At 54.5% G+C, this 13,568-nt stretch overlaps 6 protein-coding genes across 6 annotated transcripts; 2 read left to right on the forward strand and 4 right to left on the reverse strand.

The window, feature by feature from the left end:
* Positions 1-45: 45 nt before the first annotated feature.
* Positions 46-4,602, reverse strand: BKA78DRAFT_368690 (uncharacterized protein; the record flags this gene model as incomplete). Its single annotated transcript, XM_066892639.1, has 1 exon — positions 46-4,602. The coding sequence occupies one exon, from the start codon at positions 4,600-4,602 to the stop codon at positions 46-48; it is 4,557 nt and encodes a 1,518-aa protein (XP_066745579.1).
* An 844-nt stretch (positions 4,603-5,446) lies between these two features.
* On the reverse strand, positions 5,447-6,074 carry BKA78DRAFT_352062 (thioredoxin-like protein; the record flags this gene model as incomplete). Its single annotated transcript, XM_066891285.1, has 3 exons — positions 5,447-5,542; positions 5,605-5,931; positions 6,024-6,074. The coding sequence occupies 3 exons, from the start codon at positions 6,072-6,074 to the stop codon at positions 5,447-5,449; spliced, it is 474 nt and encodes a 157-aa protein (XP_066745580.1).
* A 152-nt stretch (positions 6,075-6,226) lies between these two features.
* BKA78DRAFT_265880 (major facilitator superfamily domain-containing protein) lies at positions 6,227-8,607 on the reverse strand. Its single transcript, XM_066885463.1, has 2 exons — positions 6,980-8,607; positions 6,227-6,922 (listed from the first exon to the last, which is right to left on the reverse strand). The coding sequence occupies exons 1-2, from the start codon at positions 8,405-8,407 to the stop codon at positions 6,575-6,577; spliced, it is 1,776 nt and encodes a 591-aa protein (XP_066745581.1). The 5' UTR covers positions 8,408-8,607; the 3' UTR covers positions 6,227-6,574.
* A 1,457-nt stretch (positions 8,608-10,064) lies between these two features.
* Positions 10,065-10,446, reverse strand: BKA78DRAFT_352064 (40S ribosomal protein eS30; the record flags this gene model as incomplete). Its single annotated transcript, XM_066891286.1, has 3 exons — positions 10,065-10,088; positions 10,146-10,250; positions 10,387-10,446. 3 exons carry the CDS (start codon positions 10,444-10,446, stop codon positions 10,065-10,067), a joined length of 189 nt encoding a protein of 62 aa, XP_066745582.1.
* Positions 10,447-11,116: 670 nt separating this feature from the next.
* On the forward strand, positions 11,117-11,899 carry BKA78DRAFT_249471 (pyridoxamine 5'-phosphate oxidase-domain-containing protein; the record flags this gene model as incomplete). Its single annotated transcript, XM_066884475.1, has 1 exon — positions 11,117-11,899. The coding sequence occupies one exon, from the start codon at positions 11,117-11,119 to the stop codon at positions 11,897-11,899; it is 783 nt and encodes a 260-aa protein (XP_066745583.1).
* Positions 11,900-12,109: 210 nt separating this feature from the next.
* BKA78DRAFT_119796 (uncharacterized protein) lies at positions 12,110-13,159 on the forward strand. The gene has a single exon (XM_066882407.1). It carries the CDS (start codon positions 12,320-12,322, stop codon positions 12,863-12,865), a length of 546 nt encoding a protein of 181 aa, XP_066745584.1. The 5' UTR covers positions 12,110-12,319; the 3' UTR covers positions 12,866-13,159.
* Positions 13,160-13,568: the final 409 nt, after the last annotated feature.

Consider the following 13,568-nt stretch of genomic DNA (forward strand, 5'->3'; position numbering starts at 1 on the left):
CGCAACAAAGAAAGGTGAGAATCTTTTGAAATTGAGATCTGGAAATCATGTGAGCGGTGAAATCAAGAGACGCTGCCACCGGGATGGAAGTACCTCGTCTGCTTTTTCGGACTCCCCGGCCGCGGGCTCTGCAGTTCCTAGAGCATCGTTTGTCTCGCCGGCCGGGGTATCTTCTGCTGCCACAACAGACGAGTCCGCTACAGACTCGCCATCCGTTGCCTGATGCTCCATCTCCAGCCCACCCTTTTTTTCGGAAATTTTCAATGTTTTATCACCAGATTGACCACCATCCTCAACTGAACCCCCGATTATATCAGCTCCCTCCACCGTGCTTGGTCCAGATTCGACAACTGCGTGTTGATTCTTGTACACTGTTGAAGACTCCGGCGTTAGCTGGGGGTCAAGCTCTGATTTTTGCAAAGTCGGAGATGGGTTCCTCAGCCTGGAATCAAGGATTGATTGACGTGACTTGATGTGCTGGTCGTCATCGTTTGGGTTCAGTGATTTCTCTGAGTTGAGGTGCTCAGAGAGTACCTGCGGAAGGGTTTCAGTTGTCGTTGTTACTGGGTTAGCGGTGAACGGACCTTTGTGTTGCTCCTTCTTGTTGTTCTTCTTCGACTTTTTTTTCTTCGACTCCTTCTGGCGAGCGAACGGATGGATGGAGGAGGTCTGCTTCGGTCCAGACTTGGAGCCGGAGGCTTCAACGTTGGCGGGACGCTCCTGCATCGGCTTTTCAAACGTGGTGTCGAAGGTCTCCTTCTGGGGTGGAGGAGTGTAGAACTTCTCATCGCCAACGCTAGAGTCACTGGCATTGGACTTCGTAGCGGTACCATCTGTCTGGATGTCGCCGGCCTGGGCAGCATCGCCAACTCCAGAAGTCTTGCCAACCTCAAGGACGTCGCTCGGTGTAGGGACTTCGCCAGACTTTGCAGCATCAACAGGCTTGACAACCTCGGCGGACTTGGGCGCCTCGATGGGCTTAGGAACCTCGGCGGCGGACTTGGGAGCCTCTACAGACTTGGGAGCCTCTACAGACTTGGGAGCCTCTACAGACTTGGGAGCCTCGACAGACTTGGGAGCCTCAGCGGACTTGGGAGCCTCGACAGACTTGGGAGCCTCAGCGGACTTGGGGGTTCCGACGGACTTGGGAGCCTCGATGGACTTGGGAGCCTCAACAGACTTGGACGCCTGCAGAGGCTTGGTAGGCTCATCAGAAATGGACTTGTCGAATGGCGGAAGGCCGTGTCCAGATCCAGCGACATCGCTCCTCTTAAGGATGACCTTTGGAGTCGGAGCACGCTGAATGACTTGCGGCTTCTCCACTTCAACAGTCGACTTCTCATTGGGAGTCAGCTCCACCCACCTGTTCGCAGAAGGTGGACGAGCAACTGTGGCCAGAGAGGCCGCAGAAGATGAACGATCGCCCGCCTGCGAAGTGGCGCTGGAGGCGGAAGGTGTGCCTGGCCGAGACTTGTTCTTGCTTTTGCCCTTGTAGGGCTTTTTCTTCTTCTTAGGAGCGGAAATGTTCTCTTGGGCGCTCGCGAAACTCTCGTCACCTTCCGACGACCCTTTGGGTCCAGAAGTGCTCTTAGCGATCGCGTGCGCGTCGGGAGTCGCCTTCGAGTTGCCCGTCTGCGGACCAGGCTTCGGCTTGGACTTGTGAGAGCCCTTGTCAGGAGATTTCAGATTCGCGGCCGCTTTGGCGTAGCTGACACGACCATTCTTCGAAGATTTCTGATCATCCTGAGAGTCTAGGGTCGACTGCGACTCGTCATCTTGTTGACGACCATGAGCAGGAGGCTCGCTGCTGCTTTGCTTCGGAGCCTTGCTGCTGACTGGAGTTGACCCGGTAGTCACGGGAGAGCTCTGGCGAGAAAGAGAGGATCTGGCACTGTCCTCCTTGCGCTGCTTCTTTGAGGTTGGGCGCTCGGGCTTTTCAGAGCGAACGACCTTCTCATTTTCCGGCCTTTTGACCTTGAACATAACCTTTCCACTTTCATCCACCAGCTCGTTCTTGGGGTTGAGGGTGAGTTCCCTCACCTCGCTACCGCTGACTGCCTCCTCCTCGAAGATGGTCTTGATCTTCTCGGATTCGCCATCGGATTTGGCGGGGGTGGAGTCTCCGCGGCGGGACTTTTTCCTGACAGTCAATGCTGGACCCTGGTTGCCTGTCGTCGGAGTGGACCGCCCACTCTTGGAGGAGCCTGTAGTCGATCCATCGCCCTTCTTATGACGACCACCGGCCTGAGTTGCCAGAGGCTGAGGAGCTCCGACAGGGATAGATCCAGATTCCTTAGCCACAATGGTGCTTCGCGCGTCCTGTGGGGAGTAGTTTGTGCCCGAAGAATGGCTCTTGTTGGCAGTGAAAGACCTGCGATCGGTCCCGTTGCGCGGACGATTGACAAGGCCGTATCCAGCAGGGCCAGGGATCTTGGAAAAGCTCGATTCATGGTGGACAATACTTCCAGAAGCATCGCGGTTGCCTTGCAAGGCACGGAGTCCAAAGTTTCCGCTGGCGTTGCGACGGTGCGGAAGAGTCGCCCTCTTGATGTTGACCTGCAAAGGCATGCCCATGAACTCGGTATCGTGGAGCTTCAACGCCTCGTGGACGTCATCCTCGTGGAAGAAGTTAACGTGAGCATAGCGCCTGAGGGTTCTTCCAACCCCAACAGAGACGTTTTCGACGTCCTTGCCAATGAACCTGGAGAAGTGACTTCTCAACATGTTCTCCTGCTCAAACTCAGTTCCGATCTCGGGAAAGTTGGCCACATAGACTGTGTTCAGGTTGCGAGTCGGATTGTAAGGTGGAAAAGGCTCCATGTTGGCGGCTGCGACATGCATGTTGTTCGTGCCCAGGACCTTGTCGCTCGCACGGCGATCGTGAAAGGTGCCAGCAAAACCACCGCGGAATGAGCTACGGCGGCCTCTGCGAGGAGGACCTGCGAACGAGGAGCGCCTATCTTTGACAGTCTGGGCGACGAGCTCATTTGGATGCACGAGGACGCCGTCGTCACGCGGAGCCGGCGGCAGGTAATAGTCGTTGCGAGAACCCGATACACGGCGCTTGTTGCCACCTTGAGGACCAAATTGATTCTCCCGGTTGGTAATGCTTCCAAGAGCCGCGTTGCCCATGTAGGGAGAAGGCTGAGGGAAATGCGGGCCATACGGACCAGACTGCGGTACGAATGGGCCCTGCTGAACCGGGAAAGGGTTCTGCATCTGAGGCGGACCCTGGCGGCCGATGTCCGCTTTGAGCGTGTTGGAAACGTAGACTGGCTGAACTTCAGCAGCATTGTGACCGGCGAAGCGCGGTGGAGGCGCATGTGGATGGTGGTGCTGGACATGCATCGCATTCGGCCATTGGTTGCCACTGGGAAATCGAGGCCCATGCATCATGGGTTGGCCCTGCATCGGAGCATAAGCTTGACCCGTCATCATCACCTGGTCCAAGCTGTTGTGCAATCCTGGGGGAGATTTGAAGCCCATGGGGCCTATGCGAGCGGGGTGGTAGAAGGTCGAGGCGTTCATGCTCGGGTCATTCACTTTCATGACAGCGGCGGCCAGTGGAGAAAGACCGTTGGCGCCTCGATTGTAAGTAAAGACGCTCGGGGGTTGATACATGGAAGCTTGGCTTTTAACCTGTCTGTTGCGAGAGAGCCTCTGGTTGTCGTTGGGCAGGGCAGCAGGTGAAGAGACTGTTGACATGGGCGTTTGCGGAACAATCTTGTTGACGGTCGTGAGCTGAGCAGGCTCGGTTGCTTTGGCTTCATCAATGGAGGGCGTTGTCTTTGCAGCTGCCTCCTGGATCTTCTCGAACTTGTGAGAGGGAGTGACATCGTGAGAGGGAGTGACATAGTGAGGGGGAGTCACAGCAGTCATAGTCTTCCAACCAGTCGCGGGCTGCTTGGGCAATTTCTTGGCGAGATCCAGGAGGCGAGATGACTCTGACAGTCGACGCCGAGCTTTAGTCGCAGGAATATCTTCAGGAAGGTGAAAGTGCGCAGGCAAGCTATCACCCGGCACCAAGTCGGGCACATCCACGTCAGAGTCCTCCTCAGGAAGAGTGTGAAGTGGAGACGGTCCACGTCCAGCTTCAGTATGCTGGGCTTCCATAGCCTGTCCGGAATCAGCTTGGCAGTTTTTGGCCCAGTCGACCAGAGCTTTGCGGACCACGGTGAGCGCATATGTCAGGAACATTCGGCCCCGCTCCTCGATCTCGGCGTTCGAAAAGACTTCAAGGCCTTTTCCATTGCGGAGCTCGATGACCTTGTCCTCGTTTTGCGCAGCCCAAGCCTGGGCGAAGATGGAGCAGGACATCTCGTTGCCTTGAGCAATGATGTGCAGGACATCCTTGAGGAAGCCCGTGCCAAGCATCTGACGGTCGTATGGGTCGAAGTAGTCGCCAATGTCGAAGAAGTCCTTGAAAATCTGGTTGCATTCGTGGGGATACCTCTCACGCAAGAAGTAAGCGTGCTGGCCGACCTCATGATGGTATGTGAGCTGGTCGCGGATGATGGGTGGATTGGGAGGTGTCGGGACCGCGCGCGGCGAGAAGCGGCCGCCCTCAGTTGAGAAGAAGGCCATGCCGGGGGCGGGAGCCATGGTGACGCGACGAAGTAGGTGAAGCGAAAGGTTACGCGCGGTAACTGATGCTGGAATGAAGATGTACCGTGATGTACGCTCGATACCTCCACGTGCGCGACCGAAACCGCTTAGAGAACGACACCCGACAGGTGTAGAGCCGTCAAGCGACGTGAAGAAAATGCAAATATGCACAGCGAAGAAGCGATGCAAAGAAAGCGAGGAAGATAAGAGCCAGGGTAGAGAGAGAGAGGTAGAGGAGTGGATGAGGGTGGAGAGGATATGGAGCGATCGAAGTCGTCGACGCGATATCTACAATTTAGGCGAGGCCTATGACGCGACAAACAATCTCAACAATCAACGCGTCGGAGCGGGTGAGGAGGAGGCAGGTGCACCCAGGCGCGCCTTCCTCAATGAACATGGCGGGCGGCCGCAGTCAAAACAGCAATCACCACCCAAGTGATTCCACCCGGCTCTTGCATCTTCGGACCTACCCAATCTCATCTTTACCCCAACACAGCATTCAGGGCACGCTAGCCCTTCTATCAACCAAATCTTGAAGCAATAGGGGGTGCGTTTCTTTCTACACCAAAGAGGCGGGACAGTTTGATCAACAAACGGCACACGGCGTCCTTCGGGGATATCTACGCAAGACCGAACTTGGTAGTGAGATGCGTGCGCATCACGGTTTGCAGTGTCTATTCAGCAAAGAGACTTTGGAAGTTCATTTGGCTATACTTTCCTTGCTAAATTCACACGCAGAGCGACTCGGTCTCAAAAATACATAATTTTACAATTTCACTTGCGCTCCGCTATGGTATCGTGCTTTTGGGGAGGTTCAAGAACGAGGTGGAAGGAGCTAAATCTACGACGAGCCCTTCTTCTGGCTCTCCTTGAGCAGCTCCAGAATCTTCGACTGGTTCTCGCCGATGACGACCTTGCCCGCCATCCAGTCAACGACCTACACAATGTTAGTCTCATATGATCAAGGAGTTGGAACATCGGGCAAGCCGGTCTACTTACCAATGGCCTCGAGATGCTGCTTGCGTTCAACTTGAACTTGCGAACCGCCTCCTCCTCGCTGTTCGCCCCCTGGATGATTTCGCCTGCTCTCTCCTGTCCAATGTACTCCAGAATCGTCCTGACCTGGTCCGTAGTCGGCGGCGCCTCCTGAATATCGAGGTCAAACTCCTGATGGGCGAGGTCGTGTTGAGCAGCGGAATCGGTAGCTTGGTCGATGGTCGCAGTGGACTTGGAGTTGGCTTGCGCTTGCTTGAGGAAGGTGAGGACACGGGTGGAAGCTGACGATGAGGGCTCGTGGAAGACGGTAATGACGTTTTTGGCGGCATTCTGTTTGACATGTTGGCGACGTCCGTTGGAGTCATGTTTGCGCGCAATCGGACTCTGAGCAGCCAAATGCGTGCCATTGGAGCTATGCTTACCTCGCCGAAGAGCTTGCCCATGATAGAGCGCCTGATGAGTGTGGGGAACATGGTTTGTGATTTCTTGTGGTCGTTGTTGATGGGAAAGGGTGTTGAAACGGGCGAGGTGAGGTTTGAAGTGATGGGATGACGTCTGAAGCTCGCGCAAGGGCCCCGGTAAGCTCCCGCTTTTCCGCCCACCGCGGCAACGCCGTTCCGCACGTGGCACACTAAACGATTCGGATAAAAGGTACCTTGCAATTGCAAGGCAACAAGGTCGACAGTACATGTAGGTATGAACATTCGGAGTCCGTCTAAGTACACAGAGAAAAATCTATCAACAAGTAGTCATACGCACATAGAAGAAATATGCAGCCCGTCTTGTACCCAACACAACTCCCCAGGACCGTTTCTCATGCAATCGCCCAAAACAGATGCGAATATCCAAGCAGACACCCTTCTTTGCTGGCCGTCTATTCATGATGGAGAAATAACGCCTCGCTAGACGTGAGATCTTAATGGGGACGACAACCGCAATCTAAGAATAAGAGAAGGAAGAGTCAGACACCCCGTCACCGACGCCTCGATTGCAGCAAACCGCTCCGCTCGTTCGTCTTTGATGCATCGTCTTCTGCCTCGTCATCTGCTTCATCATCGTAGTCTTCTGGAGCTTCTTCCTCGTCCCAATCATCAGCTTCGAGGCCAGCGCCTCGGATGCCGAGACTGAGCAGGAATCCGACAAATGCAACGCCTCCGAAGACACCAAATGCCATGGCCTCGCCCTTGGGTTGAATGTGGGTGGCAGCGGAGAATAGACTGCCGGAAATGAAGGGGCCAACGGCGCGACCCGCTGCGGAAAGGGTTTGAGCAAGCCCGTTGAGCGTGCCAAGGACAGAGTGGTTGGGTGCCGAGTTTGTAATCTGCCATGGAGTCAGCGATCGTAAAATATTAACGTGTAACAAAGACTAGAGGCTTACCAAGAGAAGAGCGGACGTCAATCCACCGACCGCAGCGATCGTCTTGATGATGAGCACAAAGCCCAACTCGACCCACATAACAGCCTTGCCGCGTCCAAGGCCAATGTTGCCATCGCCGTTCTTGTAGCCCACCCACGGCATGAGGAGGAATGCCACCACAAACGCCGCCATGCTGACTCTATACGTGACCTTGTTTCCAATCTTTTCCCGTAACTTCCCATATATGCCGACTTGGAAGATGATGGTAAAGACACCGGCAAAGGACAAGGATACTCCAATTTCGGTCGGACTCAGGCTACGGCCAGTGGGCGGAGGCGCTTGAGCAAAGATCGGGAACAAAGAGTTGTAGGCGATGTTCGCGAATTGGAAGATGAGAAAAGTAAGGAGAAGGAGGATCGTGTCCCGATTCAAGACTTCGCGCCTGGTGAGCTGCTCCCCTGAGGACACGTTTGGAAGAACGGCAGGAATTGAGCTCTCCGAATCCGACATGTCTTCCGAGTCCACGTCCTCGATTGGGTCGACACCGTCGGGATGACGATGCTTGCCAATCATGCGCCTGATGTATGATGGGCTTCGGCTCTCGCTAGCAAACTGCCATATCCAGGCGAATAGACTTTGGATCCTCTTTCCGAGCGGCGGCAGACCTTTTGCTTGCTCCAGACTCTCTTCCAAGAAGAACATGGTAAGAATCAGGTCAATTATCAGGATCGCTGCCGAGAACAAGTTTGGCGCCAGGTACGGGTACGGGTTCTTGTGTCCTTTTCTGAAAGGGTTGTTCTTGAAGACCATCACTCCGCCCACGATGGGTCCGGTGATTGCGCCCAAGCCGTATACTACGGGCAAGTAGGTAAAGGCACGCGACTGGTTACTTTTGTCGGTGATTTCGCCTAAGCACGTAGACACAATAACCTGATTGCCATTGACAAGACCCATGAATATCTGGACGATGATAGCCTGCCATAGCGTCTTGCAGAAACCAAAGGCGACGAAACAAGCCGCCGTAAACAGCGTGCCCATCAATATCACAGGCTTGCGCCCTATCCGATCCGACAGCCAGCCCCAGAAGAAGTTTGTAGCGAACTGGGCCAGCGCGAAAGAGGATGCGATAAGTCCAACGTACAGGCCGACTTTTTCTTCCGTGACTTCTGGGAATGTCGTCGCCATCTCTGGGAGATATGGGCTTATGGAATTGAGCGCGGTTTGCTCGGCCAACGATATTACAGCGAGCATGGCGAGCTGCCGTATGGGCAAAGGTGAGACGCGATGCGCGCCGGATTCGGTCGATTCATCGCTCCTGAAACCCGAGGGAGAGGACGGAGAGGGAGGAGCGCCGCGCGAAGCTGGAGGTTTGATGGTCGGAAATGTCTGATAGTGCAGGGTCGAGGATTTTCGTGCCGCTCCCAGGCTGGGCCTGCTCAATCGCTTCATGGTGGGGAAAAGTGGAAAGGATAAGGCGGAGGATGTGAGCGCAACGGCGTCCGGGATGCGCAGGGTTGCCGTCGCTCTTGGACAGCTGCTGAAAGCTTGCGACAAGCAGGCATATGCACTGGGAGCCGTGATGGGATATACGAGAGGGGTTCGCGAAGAAAAGATCAGTCAGGTTGTGCTCCGTAGTCGGTGGTCACGCCCGAACGGTTGTTTTTCCTGTGCCAGCTACGTCAGATGGGCGCGCCTGGGCCGGCGTCAGCAGCACCAAAACTCCATCCGGGCTCACCCTGCTCCAACCCCGTCCAAATCCCGACCTCCTTGCTATCACCACCATGCTGTTCATTACTTGACAGCTGTTGCCTGCACCTGTCCTTTTTAAAAAGGCGAGCTCTGAAGACGTCGGCGAGAGCTGCAGTAACGGCATTTGTGAACAACGATCCTGAAAGAGCTTCGAGACGCAAGCTAGGATTTTGATAAACAGTTTCCTAGTTGGGAGCCAAAAGGGTGTCAGCAAATTGAAATGTTCACTTCTTGATTGGCCGCCCTAACCGCTTCCATTGGCGGTAGTGGTGAGCTTTTCCTTCTGGGAGATCTCTAAGTCCAGTCATGCACGAAGGGAGCGTCTGCAAGGAATGCGGACCATTCCTATTTAGAGTCACATTGCTGGCAAGAGCCTGTAACGGCACGTGTTGAATCCAGTCACGATTTCTCAGCTGTTACGAGTGCATGACTACTATAGTATGACTTGAGTGAAAAGGACAGGAAAATTAGTGGGAGAAGGCAGGATGTCACGTCGCGACCATGGCAGCAAATGCCCACAAAATAAATCATGTACCTCGGTGGTCAGAATGATCCATGCAGCCTGCGGCGAAAGGCGATTCTTGCGGTTGCGCTGACTCTTACGGCTGAAAGCATACGTGCTTTGCGGCCAGGACTTGGCTTTGCGCGAAGCGCAGAAGCATCTACATGGAGCAGCTAACATATGATGCGATAGAGAAAGTCGCCGCACCGGGATCAGTTTAATGTGGAGGCTTTGTCTGGCAAATCGCACCGCTCCCTTTCGACTGTGGGGCAGATGAGCGCCTTCAACGTGTGTTTGATCTGCTATCGTTGGAGCTCTAAAGGCGGGGGTGAAACACGCAATCTGGTGTCTGCTTTTTGTGCCATCGCGATGCGGCAGTGGCAATTCGCGAGATCTGTTAGGTGAACACGGCGTGGACACAGTATCGCCTGGGTGCCGCGCGTTTGCGCTGGTTGAATGCACATTTCTAGGTGTCAAAAACAATTGGACCAGAGTGAGGCACACAACGAGCGTTTCATTGCAAGCTGTGCTTTATCTGAAAGACCACGCGCAAAACCATAATTCCGCATAGTGCGCCTTCCATATGCCCCCTTCCTCCCAGAGAAAGTCCGGGAAATCCTCGTCAAAGGTCCTCAAACGGGATATTTTGGTGCCTCCCATTCTCCGAAGGACGAGCATGCCGGTGGTTCCGTCTGATCCAGAGTCATATTCGCATTCCGTTGCTGAGTCGTGCAGGAAGAGGAAACCAGTTGAGAATTTGATCGAGTGACATCGTAAACCCTTGATCCCGCCACCTTAGAAAGCTCCTCCTTTTCCCAGAAGTCGCTCCATCATTTTCGGTTCAGGTCGGGTTGTTTACGAGGTAGGGTTGGGGTTCATCTGCAATTTGTGAGCGGATCGTTCGCGTCAGAGGGGCTTTCCTTTGGAGATGCTCACCCTCCTCTTGCCGCCGGTCATGGTGACGTTGACGAAGCGGCGGGTGTACAATATTCTCTTCTTCGCGCGGCCCTTGGGAGTCTTCTTCTTCTCCTGGGGCTCGACCTGTACGACGTCGCCATCAGCATTCCATTTCCAAGTCCACATCGTCGCCTCATCGTGCCGTCCGTTGACGCCTAATCTTCCATCTCCCTCCTCTTTGTTCGGGCTTCGGGTATTCGAGGATCGAGGGTTTGCGTACCTTGGGAGTCTGCGACTTGACCTTACCGGCACGCGCGAGGGAACCGTGAACCTTACCCATATTGGCGGTTGGGTGTTAACGACGTTGGTGATTGACTGAGTGGGTGGCGAAGGTGTTAGCGGGCGGGTTCGGTAGAGAGTTGACGGCCAGAGGCGGGCTCCGCGAGCTTTTTATGGATGGCGAGCGAGAGCCTGGGCAAAAGTGCGATGATGAGGTAGCGGCGGGGCGCACTTACAGATGGGCTGTTGTCGTCGGTGATGAGTCGTCGTGGTTGGCGGGCGAGAGTCAAATTGGCGCTGTGGACGGCGAACACTCGCTTACGGAGAAACAACGGCGCCAACCCTAATGTGGCAACCGCCCAGCCCGCGCCTCCTGCGAACCACGGAACAACCTCCCAACCGCCCAAATCATAGCAACAGGGTCTGTTTCTACGAGATGACTCGAACTACAGTCACTTCGTGCTGGGCGCTTTGGATACTCGAAAATTGATGCAGTATTTCCTCTCTCCCGGGCGAGGCCCTGCAGTGCACGCCAAGCACGTGCACAGACAGATCATTCGGTTATCAATCTAAGCTCCGTTATCGCCACGATCAGCTGCCGTCTCTTGACCATCATCTCTACTGACCTACATTAGTCCTCTACCTCCAGCCTCTCAGTTATTTACTTGACAGAGGTGCTCCAGTCTCTCCTTCTCTATCTCCATCCAGGGACTCATATCAGCTTTCCCATCATGCGTTTCCTTGCGTCTCTGGGAGCGATTTCGCTCGCAACCGTCCCCGCGGCATCTTCTCTCGTCCCACCGCCGCAGGCCATCTTCAGCAACTCCAACGATGAAGTCGGCGCCAACTACCGCATCCCCACGGTCCACGAGTCGGCCGTCATGGCCCGGCGCATCATGCACTTGACGCCCATCGGAACACTCGCAACCATCTTCCCCTCCGAACGCTCTGCGGACTATGAAGTCGCAGAAAACCGGCCGCACGATGTCGCCAACACGCCCATCGGCCTGCCTGACTACATTGCCGACTGCGAGCACAGCACCGGCAATCCGACCCTTCTCGCCATTACCATTGCGACCACGTTTAAAAACGCCGCCGCCGGGTCCAACGTCAGTCTTTCGCTCTCGTGGACGCCGCCCGACGCGCATAAGCGCTTCTACTCCCCCGCAAGCCTGCCGCGCTTTTCCCTGCAGGGATACCTCGAAGACTACACGCCGAGCGAGGTGCTTCAGCACGCTGTGCCCGCGTGCTTCGCAAAGACCCACCCAGACTCTGTGAGCTGGTATCCCGGCAACCCGATTCACCAGAGCAAGTGGTCGCGCATGGTCGTGACCGAGGTGTACTGGATTGGCGGCTTTGGCGACCGTGCATACATTGGCTGGATCCCGGTGGAGGAGTGGAGGAATGTCACGAGGGCTGAGGTCAGGGATTGCGTGCTGCCCGGCGAGGAAAAGAGGAGCTCTTGGAGGGACTGGCTGGGCTTGGGTCCGCACGAGGAAGATTTGGATTTGTAGATGGTCATTGGGACACCAGCAGTCTCGACCGAAGAGAAAAGGGAGATGGCGCAGATGAGTGAATACGAAATTATGAGTGATGGATCAGCGGTTGCAGCATAGGGCATTAGGATTTCAGGCGGCATTTGTGCAGCACCAGCTGGTCAAACTCCTTTTTAGCTTTCTTGTCGGAGTTTTGGGATATTTGATCAAATGCATGCTACGGCATTCTCAGAGAAGGAATCATACGGGAGCCCCTGATCTATGGAAGTTGCTCACAAACGTTTGAAAGCCCTCTCCATATCCGCATCCCGCAAGAACATTGAATGAGGACATCAAGAGCCGCCCTTTTGAAAGGCTGGGGCTAGAATCAAGGCTGGCCTATCTTCCCTGTACAAGACTGGACACCTTGAGAACCTTACGAGCTACCAGCTACATTGGATGCTTCCAACGCCACAAGCAAGTGGCCCAACTCACGAAACGCTTCGAGAGTTGAGATTTTCTCTTGCCGTATGCGACGTCCGAAACCCTTCAAAATTCCATGCCATAATCAGGGGTCGACATGGGGCATGGTGGGCAGTCAGCGCAAAGGACCCACGCATTGATGGTACCAAGGGAAGGGATTCGGAGCAACATATGCGGACTATCGTGCAGAATTTCCTTCTTCCCAACTCGACACTTTTTCTGGGGCCAACTCACGCGCGAAAGATGCGATTCCAGGGGACCATCCGCAGCGGCGATGCAGGGGAGACTTCAACAAGCTGGCAATCCTTCACCCCCCACCGTAACCACCAAGCCGCACTTCCTTGCTTTAAAGAAATAAGAGAAAGCGCATCCAACGCCGGCCTCTGGATGGCACTTGCCGACTTGGGAATTGGACCGCTCTGTCACTGTTTTGGGGAATTACGCTGTCCTGTCACGAGCAGCCAACTGTATATACACTGGCTAAGTAGAAAAGGCAGGGGGGTTCAAAAGGTTGTGGCTTAGAACGCAGTAATGACAAGCCAGGAAGACTTTGCAGTTGATTCTTTTGCACGGGACTCGGGGTGGTTTCTTGCATTTAAAGTGATTTGTTCATTAGCTATCCATTTCATCACATTCGAGTATTCGTGGGGGTTAATATCCCACTTGAGCCAGTAAATAGACATGAGGGTTGACTGTAATTGTCCAGGAAATACTGCTGAAAATACGGTGGAGACTCGTCCTTTCGCATGAAGTAAGAGAAACCACTGCCTTTCAACCATCCATCAAGTCTAACAAACTATTCTCTCGCCTCAAAACATACTGATTGATACATTACATGGAGAGCACCAATTGAAGCCTTCGTGGTTGCGACGGTTGCGATGAATGATTTTGGTAGCAGATTGATTCCTCTAAAAGTATTACCTCCGCCCATCCATCGACCGATCTACCCATTCGCCGATTGCTGTGGCCACCCAGCTCTCACGATCCATTTCCCTCCTTTCCCTACCTTCCAGCCCGATGCAGTGAAACGACGCGCAGCGCTATGAGAGAGAATAGGACGCGGCAGAAAAAGGGCACAAAAGCGGACGGCTTCTCCATGTGAGGAGCCCGAGTCCGTCTCTTGTAAAGCGTCAGAAGAAAACTTTGAACAAGAAGCGAAGAAGGGAGGCAAGAGTAAAACGAAAAGCAAATAAAGCAGAACTGTGCTGAAGTACCCAAACACTAG

Source organism: Phyllosticta capitalensis, assembly GCF_038381095.1.
Source record: "Phyllosticta capitalensis strain CBS 128856 chromosome Unknown BKA78scaffold_4, whole genome shotgun sequence".
Lineage (NCBI taxonomy): Eukaryota > Fungi > Ascomycota > Dothideomycetes > Botryosphaeriales > Phyllostictaceae > Phyllosticta > Phyllosticta capitalensis.

What these genes read in the sequence shown, in the direction of transcription:
- BKA78DRAFT_265880 (XM_066885463.1), bottom strand. Translation starts at nt 8,407, where the DNA reads ATGAAGCGATTGAGCAGGCCCAGCCTGGGAGCGGCACGAAAATCCTCG. An exon ending in TGACGTCCGCTCTTCTCTTG is followed by an intron (nt 6,923 to 6,979) that starts GTAAGCCTCTAG and finishes ACTCCATGGCAG; the next exon opens with ATTACAAACTCGGCACCCAA.
- BKA78DRAFT_119796 (XM_066882407.1), top strand. Translation starts at nt 12,320, where the DNA reads ATGCTTCCAACGCCACAAGCAAGTGGCCCAACTCACGAAACGCTTCGA.